Below are 16,192 nucleotides of genomic sequence, written 5' to 3' on the forward strand. Positions count from 1 at the left end.
GTTTTTATACCACTTTGTCACTTGAATATCAGTTAAATTTGGAAAATGCAATAACACCAAACTAACCTCAAATCAAAACAAAACTTTTCGAATGAACCTTCTGTGACTAACTTCGTTCATTCAACCTGTATCGGCTCGGCTATGTTCAATTTAAACATGGCCGACACGAAATGTCAAACATTTTGCGCGCGCTTTATTTGAAATTTAACATTCGCATTCGCATTCGCGAATATTGAAGATGAATATTCGCATTCGCGAATGTAAAAAATCCAACATTCGTTACATCACTAGTAAGTATGGCCTTAGGAGGCCCGAAGTAGCAAAACCAACGATTTACTAAGGCTTGTGCTACGTCTACGGCTGTTGCTTGCTCTAAAGCGATTGCCATCGAGAATTTAGTCAGGAGATCCTGTATAGTTAATATGTACTTATTTCCAGACGCAGAAGTATGCGTTGGGTACATAATGTCTAAGCCGATTTTGTCGAACCCAGCATCAGGGGTATCCGTGAGGACCATTGGCTGCTTTGTCTTAACTCTAATTAACTTTTTCAGTTTACAATCCAAGCATTTTTGAATATAATTGATAACATCTTGTTTAATTTTAGGCCAGAAAAAATTTTGTCGTATTCTTTTATACGTTTTGGTCATTCCCTTGTGACCTCCCACGGCTGAACCGTGGTATTCCTCCAAAATTTCTAATTTTTTATCCTCATTTGGGATACGCACGAGGTTAAGACAAATAGTTATTTTAACCTCGGTGTCCGTGGATGCATCAATTGATTCCTCTTGGATTGTCAGCCAATTTATATCATCTATTTTACTAGTTTTTGCCACACTAAATGACTCTAGATCTAGTTCCATTACTGTATTATATACAGAAGCCAATGTCTCTCGGATATCCTCGACCGATACGAGGTCAGTATCTCTGTATTTAGGCGCTGCTACTATACAGTGTTTATTCCCCCTGTAGGGTATTACAGTAGCTCGACAGAAAGTTAGTTGTGCGGGAATTTCTAAGACGTCAGCAAGGTCTTTGCTTCCTTCGTCACGAGGTTTCCCTTTTACATTAGTGAATATTAGTACATTATCTGATTGCATTGACAAGCGATCACGCGTTTCGCGAACGTTCGGAGCTATCTCTCGCGTCATGGGTGTAGTATGCTTTCGCCTGGCTCGTGGACGAACCGGGGCATACTCTCCTTCATCGCTGTCTTCTTGATCCACGTCTTTGCGACCTTGGATGTTATCGTCTTCCGATTCCGACGTTTCTCCATCGGTTTGGAGACGCTCCTCTCCGATATCATCTTCGTTACCGTTAGCTTCGTCGTCCACGTCCACGTCTTCCATCATTGGTTCGTCGTCCGACTCGGGAATAATCTGGTGACGACTTCGATCTTCGTTATCCGAAACCACCACCTCATCATCGTCGCTAGAATCGTTCGCAGATTGATGATCATTCGCGGGCGATTGATTTGGTTCTGGCACAGGTGGGGCTGAGGGCCATTCGCAGGGTCTAAATACGAATCGGACTGGAGGGGTCACCTGCTCAGGCTCGGTATCATTGTTTTCCGGATCGTTAAGAACGCGTACTTTGCGTCTAAGATCGTACTGCTTCCTCGTCCGTTTTACCCCGGGGGTAGAGTCATCTTCGCTTGTTTCGTCCGGCGTCGTTGCCGTTTTATCTGGATCAAATTTCCGTATCGGGCCGACCCGTGCCTTAGGAGTAAACTCCTCTGGTTCGTCAACCGGATTTCGAGAGAGAGAATCCACGTTTGAATTTACGCGACCCGGCTTGTAAACTACCTTATATATGTAGTCTTCCATGCTTAATCGCCACCTCACTATTCGAGAGTTTGGTGATGATACCGAGTTAACTCATGTGAGGGGTCTATGGTCCGTAACTAACGTGAATTGACTTCCATAGATGTACGGCCGGAATTTATTCACCGCGTAGACTATCGCAAGCATTTCTTTTTCGATGGTCGAATAGTTGCGTTCGGCTGAATTTAACAAGCGAGACGCGTAAGACACAGGTTTATCTTTATTTATTTCTCCTTGGCTTAAACACGCCCCGATTCCGTAATCGCAAGCATTAGTTGTGATGATAAACTCTCGTGAGAAATCCGGAAATTGTAAAATCGGCGACTCTACAAGTTTCTTTTTCAGCGTCTCAAACGCTTCCGATTGACTCTGACCCCATTCGAATACAACATCTTTTTGTAGCAGAGAAGTTAGTGGCTTGCTTATTTTCGCGTAGTTGTCAATGAATCTTCTATAATACCCGGTCAGACCCAAAAATTCCCAAACCTTTTTAACATTCGTAGGTATCGCGAATTTTTCGACCGCGTCGGTTTTCTTAGGGTCTGGTTTAACGCCATCTCCTGATATTATATGTCCCAAATAATTGATTTCTTTTAAAAATGAATTACATTTATCGGGTTGCAATTGCAAACTCGCTTTACGTAGACAAATAAACAACTCTTTAATTTTTGCGACGTGGTCCTCAAATGTTTTAGAGTAGACGACAATGTCATCCATATACACAAAGACACCTCTGCCAAGCAGTCCCACCAAAACCTTGTTCATTAATCTTTGAAATGTCGGAGAGGCATTTTTCAGCCCAAACGGCATTCTAACAAATTCATAATGCTGGTTTGGCGTAGAGAAAGCTGTCTTATGTATATCGTCCGGGTGAATTTTGATTTGGTGGAAACCACTCGCTAGATCAAAGGTTGAAAAGTACTCGCATCGCCTATCTGGTCGATTATTTCAACAATATTTGGAGTAGAGTAAACAACTGTAAAAGTTTTTCCGTTTAAATCACGAAAGTCGATTACCATACGCTATTTCTTATTACCGAAAGAATCTTCCTTTTTAGGAACGATCCAAATCGGGGAACAATAACCTGATTCTGAGGGTCTAATAATACCCTTTTCTTCTAATTCTCTGACCTGTCTCAAGATCTCCTCCTTATGTATGGGAGGAAAGCGATATCGTTTCTTAAACACTGGATGGTCATCCGTAAATATTATACGATGTAAAATCTCGTTTGTAGATCCGAGATTCTCTCCAGATAAATAAAATAAATCTTGATTTTCAAAAATCTGATTTTTGATTTCCATGCGCTGCCGATCCGATAAATCTTCGGTAACGTGCACGGAGTTGGTCACTTCTTGTGCCCGCTCCGGCGTTTTACTATTTTCAAAGATCGTGAATACCCTTGACTCTACGACCCCTGAACCTCTTAATTCCTCCCCGATTCCCGACCCAATGTCTTTGGATAATCGTGAGTTACGAATAGCCCTGATAGAATCCACATAGTCTGCATCAATAGCAGTTGATTGAGGCTCGCATGGAAAATCATTAATTAAATTTACTAGTTTTAATTTAGTGGAAATATCGCTTTCATCCCGCCATAAAGGAGATTGTAAATCGACCACAGGCCTAGGAATAGAAATTTCAGTATCAGAATTATTGTAAGCCCGTAAGAGCGTACTACCGTTATTATTGGTTTCAAATGTGCCTCCGATTTCAAGTTCGGATGCACAGTATATTCGAGGTACATATCCATAGTCAGATGAATCGGGAGTGGTTTTAATGTTAATCACGGTAACAGACCTTGGAGGCAATTTTTCTATTTCCGTTTCAAAGAACGGGATTTCGACATCGTAAAACGTAAATAATTTACGATCGAAGAAGAATCTAGCGCCATATTCGTTAAAGAATTTCGCACCCAAAATAGCGGGATGAACTGTGGGGAAGTCGTCTTCCACCACATTGAATTCAATACTGTAGCCGAATAATTCTACGTGGATTCTACCAACCGTATATACTGGGTCTTTATTTATGCCCAATAGCGCTAATTTATGTTCTTCGTCGATACCTTGCGGTTTATTTAACGCGCCAATTTTTATAATATTTACCTCCGAACCCGAATCAAGCATGATCGTTAAATAATTTTTTGTATCATCGCTTTTGACCAAAATTGCCGGTACCTCGGTTTTCCTTACATTAATTACGACTGTCGCGACGTTGACTGGTGCGCGACCTCGAAAGGATTTTTCGGCGGGCTTTGAACTTGTTTCGGACTCCCGTGGGACCCGTCGTCGTTCTTTCCCGGGTGTTTGGAGTTTCCTGACGGCCCATAACGAGTTCGCATAAGCGCTGCAAATTTAAAACAATTTGCCAAACTGTGATTCATTTGCCCACAGCATGGGCAGAGTGCCGGTCTTTCTCGGGTTTTCTTTCGTTACCGCGAAGTTTGTTTTTATTACCGACATTACGGTTTCTCCGGTCAACGTTATTGTATTTGTTATTAAATTTACTATTACTGTTGTTACTCAATCCTTTCTTCTGCAAGCAATCTCTTTCGAAATGACCGCATTTATCACAATAGTTACATCGGAGATCCCTATTTTTTTTTACCTGGCGCTCTAGCCTAGGCGGCTTAGACCTGTCAGGTTGATTACTTTGTATATGAGCTATTGTGACCGCAACCGGAGTTTGAAAACGCTTCGCGTTGTCTTCCTGATTTTTAAACGCGACTATCGACGACGCGTATGTTTGCTCCAACGTATCGTGTGGCTTGAGTAAACACTGAACTTGCAGTAGAGGTGGAATGCCATTAAGAAAAGCTGAAATCGCATCTTTTTCAATTTTTAATTTTTCTGCTTCTAGAAGCGTACCCCTTTCAGTTGTTTCCGCGTGAAGTATATCGCGATAAATTGTACGAGCGCGGTTTACATAAGAAACCATATTTTCTTTGGGTCGCATGATGATATTTTCTAGCTCGGCCTTGTATTGGTTCGCAGATCGGTGACGGTCAAAGACAGTGCGAAGCAGATTTTCGAACTCCTTCATATTGCTGTATTCCATGTTTTCAACTGCGATCCGAGCGTCGCCTTTAAATTTTTGCCGAACAAGTGTCAAAAACATAAATTCGGCACTCGGTGCTAGCATGGAACAAGCTCGACTACACGATCTTATAAAATCTGAAACTGCGGCGCTAGTACCGTCAAAGGTAGGCACATACGATAACGCGTCCTTGATTGTTATGTTCGCATTGCAGGCGAGTTCGTTCGGCCCACTGCTTTTTAACTGCGACATTTCCTCCTTGAGTTCTTGGATAACGCTTGGTGTTTTAGTCACGGCGGCCGTTTTCATTTGCTTAAGCTCCGAAGCCCAGCTTTGTAATAATTTAGAGTCATTTCGCATCTCTTTTTCCTGAGTAGCTACCGCGTTTTCTCTTTCAACCAGATCACGTTCCCGTTTATCCAGTTTTTCCTGGATCTCCGTTAACTCACGCCCCCGGTTAGCTAACGAAGCCTCGCGTTTGTTTAATCGCTCCGTTTGAATTATTTTAGCCTGCTCAAGAAGCTGACTAGATTCTGCTTCACGCTCTTTCAATTCTTGTAACTTGCGTTCAAACTCGACCTTGAGCTCATTGGGTTCACCCTGATTTACTAACTCGCGCGACTTCAACTCAAGTTCACGTTCTCCGAAAGAAATTTCTAACTTCCGTAATTCTGCTTCGATATCGCGCAGTTTCGTCTCTTTTTCGATACTTGCCTGGTCTCGCTCCGAAAGGTCACTTAATCGGTCATTAAGTAGCCGTTCCCGGGCCTCAAGATCTGCTTCCCGATCATGGTGTTTTCTACACTGTTCGTTTAATTTTTCTGACAGTTCGAGGAGTTCCTCCTCTGTCATAGGTCTACGTTTATCCATTTTGCAAAATTATTGATTGTTTGAGCTTTCTCAATTGTCGAGTCAATTATTGAATATTTATGAAATCATAAAACAAATTGTCAAAGCAATCGTAATTATTACCAAATGGTAGGAAAATAATTTAATTAATAAGATTAACCTAATTTCAATTAAAAAAAAACAATTGATTTGGAAAAAAAAAACGAAGTAACTATTCAACTACAAAATAATCAATTTCACACAGTTTTGCGTACACCCGATAGCTTTGGCAAAATTTGATTCTTAACCCACAATTGAGAATTCTAAACAAATCATATCAAGTTTCACACTAGTGAACGATGGACAGTAATGTTAAAGTAAGGCGCTAACAATCACAAAATATTCATATGCGTTCCCGACGGCAAGAATTTATATTCATTACTGATATCATGATCCGAGAGAAGAAGGAAAAAAAAAAAATAAATCACTTTCGTAGGACACCGATACGTCATTTATTTATCAATAGTAAAATAAAATAAAATTCCACGGAAAATAATTTAATAATTCAAAAATCGTTCCCGTCTGTAAGAGTGGTCGCGAGTATTTATAATAATAATTTTTGTAAAAAAAAAAACATTAAACACTTTTTAATACGAAAGGGAAACACTCGCGGTCACTTTTCATTGAATTTCCGTAGCAACACTTTATTGAATTAAAATCAAATAATGAAATAAAGCAAACTCAACAGCATCCTGGTCACAGCACCAATGTTACATTCTGGCTTATCTATTAATTAGACAGAATAATTTTAAATTGACCAGGTTGACGTCGTTAGGGTGTCAATAGACCCCAGATGCGTCAGCTGTTGACCTTCCTTTATTTTATGCGAAACTGTTTTGATGACTTACCATGGTGGAGATTATGGGCCCCATAAGTCGGCCCAAATAATCCCTTTCTTACGTAGGTTCTTCTCCTCCGCCGGTGCGTACTCGTCCTTGCCGGTGGCCTTAAAATAGGCCTCAGAATAATACCCGTAACGAGGGTCGTGGAAAGGGATACTCCCACTAGGCGGACGGACGGATGGAACGTCCACTGGAATCAACTGCCAACCCTCACTGATACCAGTCCAGAAGACTGTGTTCTCCCTTGATGCTTCCTCTGGACAAGACGAGCCTGGAGGGCCCGGTTCCTCCTTAAGGGCGAGTGACTCCAGCTGCTGAATAATACCACCAGAACCCGACGGGTCACGAACTTCACTCGACGCAATACCAGAACTTGGTAACTTATTAACCGGGTTTGGAATGACCAACGTTACCGGATCGAGGAGGACTTCCTCGGCAACGATCTCTAGGCGGGAACGTTGGTTAACTGAACGACCGAGATCCTCGTGGATCGTTCGAATGATCCGGCCGAACTGGGCCTTTTTGCCTGACCTTCGGCTTCTCGGCATGAATTTTTGGGATGCGGAAGGGAAGTGCTTAGGCTGCCGGTATCAGCGCCCAAAACAGATAAGAGTATTAGGCTGCCGGTAGCAGCGCCCAATATGAGGTATGAGATTATTAGGCTGCCGGTGACAGCGCCCAAAGTTTAAAATAAGCAGTGCGTATTTGGTAAAGTACGGATATATATTTTTGCCTTAAAGTCCGAGTGACAGGATCAAGCCAGCAGTTTTATGTAGTTCTTAGCTCTTCTAGATCTTGTGATCGACTGCCTTGATTCTGTCTCTCCTTGGTATTATACATTATCAAAAGTGCTAACGTTGCATCTCAGGTTTCCTATGAGAGAATCGTCGTGGCCCGGGTCTCATGCGTCGTCATCTGTTTAGACTATCCGCGAGCCACGGCGACTTTCTTATCGCAAGAGATTTCCGTTACATTGTTGGTGATGAATAAAATAATATCGCCAACAAAGTAACGATTTATTAATTTATTATTTAATTATAATTCTAAGAAGTGTCGAACCGTTTATTCGCCCACCGTGGCGAATAAATAATTCGAGACTTCAAAAAAAAAATTTCCAAAAAAAATTTTATTTAAATTTAATTAGAGCCAGAACGTAACAACATGTTTCTTCAACTCGTCCCATCTCTTCGCTAACCGTTCCGTCTCAGCCTCTTCCTCATAAATGTCTATGAATGTTATTATCTTCCACTCATGCGAAAAGACCCTATACTCCCCGATATCCTCCGAATACAATCCCCGTTTATTGTCCAGTCTTATCATCCTTCCTGTAGTCCCATCTCCCGTCCTCACCGTGGCACTGTAACCATCAAATTTTAAATCATAATCACCCTTCCCTTCTTTTTTTTTTTTTTATTTATTTATTTTTTTTTTTTTTTGACAGAAAAGAAATTTTCGAATAAAATAACCGATCCCTAAATTAATTTCTCCCTCGTTCTTTTTTTTTCACCCGCTCATTTTAATTTGCGGTTTCTGAAACCGTCTTTCTTCTATTTTTACGTTCCTTTGACCTTTCTTCTTCTTGCTTCTCAACGGTTCTTCTGCCAACTGTAACAATAAATATGTTATTGATGATGAAACTGCACTCACTGAATACAAACTCCAGCCGTATGCTCGGTGCAAAATTACCCATGTACTACCGTGTCGATTATTAATTTTAGCATTTTTATACTCATCATTATGCCTATCAGGCCCGCGCTTGCTGTTCCGAACATTCAAAATCCTCCCCAAAATTTATCCCATTGTTTCTTTGCATAACTTTCAATAATAGATTCATCCATAAACTGTGTCATTAATATTCCTGTGCTACCGACAATTGTGCGACCTGTTGCCCCTCTTACTATAGTGTTAACCAAAACTGGGGTTTCTATTGGTAGCATTATCTTATTCCAAATCCTTTTCCGTATATATCCCACTTGTTGCTGAATACCTTGTATCCTCGTAATCCCAAGTTGGTATGGTCGTTGGCCTTAAAATTTGTGGTTCTTTCGTGTCTTCAAATTCGGGCCTCATAATAATCCATGTCCCATCCACCTCGTATCCAACCGATAGTAACTGGTTGCAGTCTACAATAGTACCTTGTTTAATCAACATTCTTGATCTAGCTGTGACAAACCAGCTCTAATTTTGATAAGTCACCGGTAACTCCTGATAACATTCTTCTACTTTCCTTAACTGGACATCTACTGGTATGCACTTGATAACGTAAATGATTTCTCCTGCAACTGTTGCGTAGTATCCTGGCCCTTTCATTTTCGCATAAGCGAATTCCTCCGGCTTCAATCCTGACAACATCAGTGCGTTCAATATTACCTGTCGTTCAACGTCGCAATTTTGCGTCAATATATCTCTATAAAGAGATCTCATCTGTCGTTTCATGTGTTTTTCTACACACACAAATTTCGAATTTATGTATGTAAATATATCAAGGTTTTGCGTCGAGATTGATTTTACTTTTGTTGTTTCTTCCCCTGGTTTGAGTACCTTAATTAATAATTTAGGATGTTCTGTTTGTATCAAAGTGTACCCACTAGTGATGTAACGAATGTTGGATTTTTCACATTCGCGAATGCGAATGCGAATGCGAATATTCATCTTCAATATTCGCGAATGCGAATGCGAATGTTAAATTTCAAATAAAGCGCGCGCAAAATGTTTGACATTTCGTGTCGGCCATGTTTAAATTGAACATAGCCGAGCCGATACAGGTTGAATGAACGAAGTTAGTCACAGAAGGTTCATTCGAAAAGTTTTGTTTTGATTTGAGGTTAGTTTGGTGTTATTGCATTTTCCAAATTTAACTGATATTCAAGTGACAAAGTGGTATAAAAACATGAGTAAAGCACGTGTTAGCGAAGTTTGGACTTATTTCACAATATATGATGCTGAAAATGTAAATTGCAAGTTGTGTGATAAAAAGTACTCGCGCAAAGGCAGGACCACTAGTGCTATGCGAAATCACCTAGAAACTAAACACAAAAATGAATATGACGAATTGAAAAGAAGAGAGCATGAAAAGCGAGGTGCTGCTAAAATAAATTCTTTGGCGTCCTCTTCGCGACAATGTACCAAAATCGATCTTAAGCAAATATCTTTAGGTGATTGCATCGAAAAAAATAAAAAATGGGATAACAACACCAAGTCTTTGGAGCTGGATAATTTAATTGGCGAAATGATTGCACTGGAGGACTTACCATTTAGTTTTGTGGAATGCCTTGGATTTGTGAGATTGATTTACCAAGTGTGCCCCTCGGATAATTTAAAAACTCGGCAATATTTTACTTCGTTTATTTGCGAAAAATTATATGGCAAGGTAAAAGATAAAATTCTGGAATTAACCAAATCATTTGAAAAACTAGCGTTTACAACTGATATCTGGTCTGATTCTTGCTTTGGGGTATCGCTGATAAGTTTCACTTGTCACGGAATTACCAAAAGTTTTGAAAGAAAAATGATTGTTTTGAAATCTGAAGTATTTAATGATGGGCGACATACAGGAGAAAATATAGCCGTAAAGCTAGAAACTATGTTGTCATCATGGGGAATTCCCAAAGAAAAGGTATTATGTATTGTTAGGGATGGTGGCACTAACATGAAAAAAGGTATTTCTTTATTAAATATTGAAAATATTGATTGTTTATCGCACCAAATTCAACTTGTTGTTAAGGAAGGGCTTAAGTCACAAGAATCTATCATTGCAGTCATTAACAAATGTAAAAAGATAGCAACACATTTTCACCACTCTAATGTAGCTCAAGATGAACTTGCTAATCTACAAAAAAAACTTAATCAACCAAAGCTCAAGATAATCCAAGAGTGTGTTACGAGATGGAATAGCAACTTTTACATGTTAGAACGAATTTTAAAAAACAAAGATTCACTGTGCCTTTATGCTTCCACTACCAACAAAATTTCACAACTAAGTTCAGATGAATGGATAGTTGTGGAAAAATAAATTACATTGCTTAAACCTTTTGAAGAAATAACACGAGAACTAAGTGCAGCCAATGTTTCCATATCGTCTGTGATTCCGTTATTGGCCACCCTGGAAAAGGTGATTGATGAATATGATGCATCTGAAGAATGCATTAGAAAAACTATACTCGTTTTAAAACAAGGAATGAATCACAGATTTTCTCACTTGGAAAACGACAAATTATTTGCTACAGCAACTTTTATTGATCCTAGGTACAAATCGAAATTTTTCAAAAATCCTTCAACCAAAGATCAGGTCGTGAAAAATATTTTGGATTTAATTGGAAATGAGGACTTAAGCTTTCCTTCATGTTCAAATTCAAAGCGTCCTAAAATGACTAATCAGGTTAAGGAAAACTTTGGCTCCAGTGCCAGTCTTTCAGAAAAATCTGTATCACTAAAAGAAACTATGAAAATGATGATGGACTCAAGTGAAAGCGAGGAAGAATTAGAAAATGAAATTCCAAATCCTGTAGAAGTTTTAATTAAAAAAAATATTAATGAATATGTATTGGATAAACGTATTGAAAATGAAAAAGACCCACTTCTTTGGTGGAAAGTTAATAGCAATAAATATGGTATTCTTTCTCCTGTAGCCAGAGAATATTTGGTAACTCCACCCACAAGTGTCCCCAGTGAAAGAGTTTTCAGTGGAGCTGGACTTCTCTACACACCTCACCGAAACAGGCTGCACGGAGAAAGAGCTTCAAAACTTTTATTTTTAAAATTTAACATTCCTTTACTTCAATTTAATTACTAAGAATTTAAAGTTACAGCGAGTTTAATTATTTTAATAGTCAACTGTGTCAACTTGTTATTAGCAAATTATAATTGTGTAGTTTATATTTCATTATTTTTAATTCATAGAAAAAGAAAATTAATGAAAAAATGTGCAATTGAAACCAAATGTTAACATTATGAATATTAGAACTTTACTTTTGTTTTAAAGAGAAATAAATATTTTTTTTTTTTTTTTTGTAAAAAGCTTATTTACAAATAGTCAAGTATTCATTATTTGGTTTTTTAAGTTTATATTTCATTATCATATTTAATCCTTAGAAAATACATAGTGGGATCGAAAAATATATTGTTACGTCCAAATTTGGTACGTAATTATTTTTAAATTAGTGAGTATTAGGTCCAAGCCGAAGCCTATAGACCGGGAACTCCAGAGGTTTTTGCTTAAATAATATTGTTGGTGAAGATTATATTTAAATGATAAATTTTCGGGTAAAAATTTAATGAATATATATTCAAAAAAAACCTTACAAATGTTATGGTTTGTTACTTAGCTATTACAAAGATTTAATTATTCAAACACAATTTTTAACCACAAAATTTAATGATTCTAATATAAATTCTAAACGCAAAATTAAACGCCAAACAACACTTAAATAAAATTGATTATTCAAATACAGTTCCAGAAATAAAAATTCGTGACTAGACTATTTTCTAAAGTCTCTTACAAAATTCTAATATTCTGCTGTAAAATTATTCAATATTATTCCTTAACGCTCCTACAATATTTTATCTGAACCTATTTATTTTGCAACATTCATTGACATACCTGGTCACAGTAGTTTCGTTGTAACACAAATTAAACGGAGATAACAATGATACAAAATACTTGAACGTTGAATATAGATGGTCACTGACTCTAATTTTAAAATAACTTAAAGTTCTACGTGGAGAAAGCCGGCCACTGAACTTAATTAAACGTTTCCGATCTGCACCCTGGGAGATCCTGGTCAAGAGAGAGAGTTCACGCGACCAATTTTTTGGGTCTCGAATTTCAGGGCGTCCCAATAGTCCTCAATTGGGGGGAAAACCGTGACCAATTAGAGGTCCGGCTCCTGGCCCTTACTTTCACTCCTTGATTTTCCGGAGAGCGTCGCCTGAACTCGCTCTATGATTGGAGCTTCTCTATTATATCTATTGTCTATTCGCATAAGTGTGTGGGCGTGTGTGTGTATGTGCTCACCCACACGCAAGCACATTTACGCGTGGCAAAACACACACACACACACACAGGCACGAGCATTTCCCTGTCCACGTTTAATTTTTATTTATTATTTTTATTAGTTATTCAAAATTATTATTACTTATTATCGGATATTATCTTTGAATATTATTTATGAGATATTATTTATGAATATTATTTATTATTTATTAATATTACTTACTACTTATCAGACCTGGCCTCTTGCCTAGAACCTTACGTATTTCGTATAGAATATAAAAATATTATTTACTATTTCTTATTATAATTATTTATTATTGAATGTTGTTTATCAGGCCTGGTGTACCCACCTAGAAACTTTAATTATTTATTATAATTTATAAAATATTATTTATTATTTATCATTGCCTGGCCTCTTGTCTAGAACCTAAAAACACTAGGATGAGTCATTTGTTTAGCAAAAAGTTATTTTGTAATGAGTTTAAAAGGTTTTGAATCTTATCGATAATTCATAAACTAAATAAGTTTCTAAATGTTTGTTTGTTTGGGTCTTAAGCCGTTAAAAGCTGTGACGCACGAAGGTATGTTTTTAAATGACCACCGAGGCACTTAACGTATTCTCTCGTTACTCTATTTAAAATTATAACATTAAAAAAAAATTAATTGTTTAAATTTCGCCAGACGTAACAATATAATTAAAGCCAAAAAGGTTATAAATTAATATTATACTTAGATTTGATTGGATCTCTGAAGTTCTGTTTTCACAAAAGATACTTGAATTTAGAATTAGATTTTTTTCAAAATGTATGTAAGGCATGGACATTCATTATTTTTTCTGTGGTAGAGTTAAATTGTGATTTTGTTAATATTTTAATTAGACTAACAAGAACAAGAGAGAAAGTGTTTCTAATTTAGTTGCTTACCAAGACTGTTCCATAATATTTTTTTTAAATTCAAGTATGGTTAAATAAAAATATATAAATCTAATCAGTTGTGTTATCATTTCATATGCAACCATATAATAATTTCCTTTTTGTTTGTTAAATACATTCGCTAAATATTCGCATCGTTTTTTGCGAATAGGAATGCGAATGCAAATATCGAAAAATATGCGAATATTGGCGAATGCGAATGCGAATATTTGTTACATCACTAATATATGTACATATACAGCGACGCCTACATCGTGAAGTTTCAATAAAAAAGACATAGTGACAGTTCTACCAACAAAAATTATTTTTATTTTCTAATTTTTTTTTTTTAATTATTTTGTACGATTTGTTTAAAAAACTGATGAAAAATTATTATTTTTTTTTCTTAAATGTTATACATTCAATAGAATATACCTAGGTTGCTCTGAGGTATCCCTTCCACACTGACCGCTGCTATTGTTACCTGCGAATATAAACTTCGGCATAGCCAAGCAGCATAACAGTCAGAAAAATTTTTTAAAACTCGACGGATGGGCTCTGCTGAATTTAAAAAAAAAAAAAAAAAAAAAAAAAAAAACAAAAAATGATCAGAGTAAGTAATTTCATTTTATTATTATTTTTTATCTTTTTTTATTTTTTATTTTTCTATTTTATTAATTTTCTTGATTTTTTAATATTTTACAGAAAATTATGACTCCTGCCATGAGGGAAGCGCTGCGTGATGCAGTTAGTATTCTTTTATATTTTCAAGCAATATTATTTATTTTATTTATTTATTTATTGATTATTATTTTTTTTTCAGAACTGGGAAGTGCGAGTTAGACGGAACACAGACCGGATGTACAATATTTACATCCGGTGGGAGGATGAAGAAGGAGAAGCCATGGAGTGCTTCGATATCTTTGGTGTTGCGATGCTACACAATATCGCTAAGAACTGGCGTCGTCAATGGCAGTGTGAGCAAGAGGTAAATTTTTTCAACACTATCATTTTTACTATTTTATTGCTGTTGTTATTGATAATTTATTAATGATTATATTTCTTTTTTTTTCAGTCCTACAACCTGTGGGCAATGCCAATTAAAAGGCGCCGGAAATCCAACAACGAAAAAGAAATACATGAGGGGCAAAAATCTGCCAAGTACCAAAAAAATGATTATTAAAAAATAATGATAATAAATAAAAAATCTTTGATAAAAAAAAAAATTGTATTATAAATGAAATAAAATAAAAAAAAAAGAGTGAAACTATTTATTTATTTATTTATTTATTTATTAGAACCCATTTCACTCTTAAATTTCAAATTATTAAGATCAGTTTTTCAAATTTTCAATATAAGTTTTAATTTAATTTTTAAATTTTAAGTATTAGTTGTAATTTAATTTTTAGAATTTGAAATTTTTTTTTAACTTCATTCAAAGTAGTTTTTTTTTTATTTTTTTTTAATATTTTTTTAAATATTTAATATTAGTTTTAAGTTTTTTAAATAACTACTACTACAAACCTCTTAAGTGGTTCCTACATTATCAGCGAGGGGAGAGAAAGGGCGTGGAGAAGGGGCGGGGGGATTAATTTTGCTGTAAATAAGAGAATTTAAAAAAAAATAAAATTATTTTTCAATTTTATTTAAAAGAAAAATATATAGAAAATTTCTGTACAAAGTTACAAAAAAAAATTCGGACAAAATATTTGTTTTTAATTTATTTGATCATCATCGTCGTTAGCGATAGAATCAAACAATCGCCGGCGTGAAAGAGCTACTGAAGAAAGAAATTTAATCAGTTTTTTGACCTATACCTATATATATATATATATATATATATATATATATATATATATATATATATATATATATATATATATATATATATATATATATATATATATTTTTTTTTAAATAGTAAATTCGTGAAACTTACAGCGTCTGGTAAGATCGGTTGAATGGCGAGTTTCAATCCATCCACCACGATGTGAGGCCTGTGTTTCATATGCAGATTCCTCAGATGAAAACAAATCAGGTGAGGCCGGTGTACGTAAGGCCGGTGAACCACCTTGAGATCCAGTTCGCCTAGCCACGCCTGAAGGCAGTATTCTTACTTCAAGAGAATGCTCAGATGTACTGGGTAGCGGTCCAGATACCCACCCGTTCCTTCTCATCCTTCGAAGCTGCTTTGCACTGGATGGTGACGCATTTCTCCATCGTTCTTGAGATCTTGAGCTCAGAGGTCTTACTCCTGATAACTGACTATAATTATCATCATTACTGCTGCTCTGGGGCAGCTCTTCTTCTTCTGTCATTAGCGTATACTCGGTTCCAACGCTTTCCGTGTCGTCGTCATCGTGCTGGTTGTCGGTATCTGGTGGCCGGCTAAATCTATTCTCACCAATGGCACCGTTTGAACCATTCGCCGTTTAACTATTCCAACTGGTTTCGTCAACTTTCCAGGTTTAATGAATACTGAAAAATTATAAAACAACAATATAAAAAATAATTAAAATAATTAAAAAGTAATTTTCAAAAACTTACGTTTCTCATATTCTTTAAATGTGAGCGATTTGACGTCTTAAGGTATTTCCATTTCAACATCGAAATATTCCGAACTCGTCTTGTTGATGTCCCCAATCTCCATTGTAATGTTTTCTTGACTACTTCTCATTAGATCGCCTTCAAAGTCACAATGGAA

The 16,192-nt window shown here is 36.6% G+C and overlaps 1 protein-coding gene across 1 annotated transcript; it reads left to right on the forward strand.

The window, feature by feature from the left end:
• Positions 1-9,475: 9,475 nt before the first annotated feature.
• Positions 9,476-10,597, forward strand: LOC106694015 (zinc finger BED domain-containing protein 4-like). Its single transcript, XM_014443959.2, has one exon. It carries the CDS (start codon positions 9,476-9,478, stop codon positions 10,595-10,597), a length of 1,122 nt encoding a protein of 373 aa, XP_014299445.2.
• The last annotated feature ends 5,595 nt before the right edge of the window (positions 10,598-16,192 follow it).

The sequence above is a fragment of the Microplitis demolitor genome, chromosome 10 (assembly GCF_026212275.2).
Source record: "Microplitis demolitor isolate Queensland-Clemson2020A chromosome 10, iyMicDemo2.1a, whole genome shotgun sequence".
NCBI classification, from domain to species: Eukaryota; Metazoa; Arthropoda; class Insecta; order Hymenoptera; family Braconidae; genus Microplitis; species Microplitis demolitor.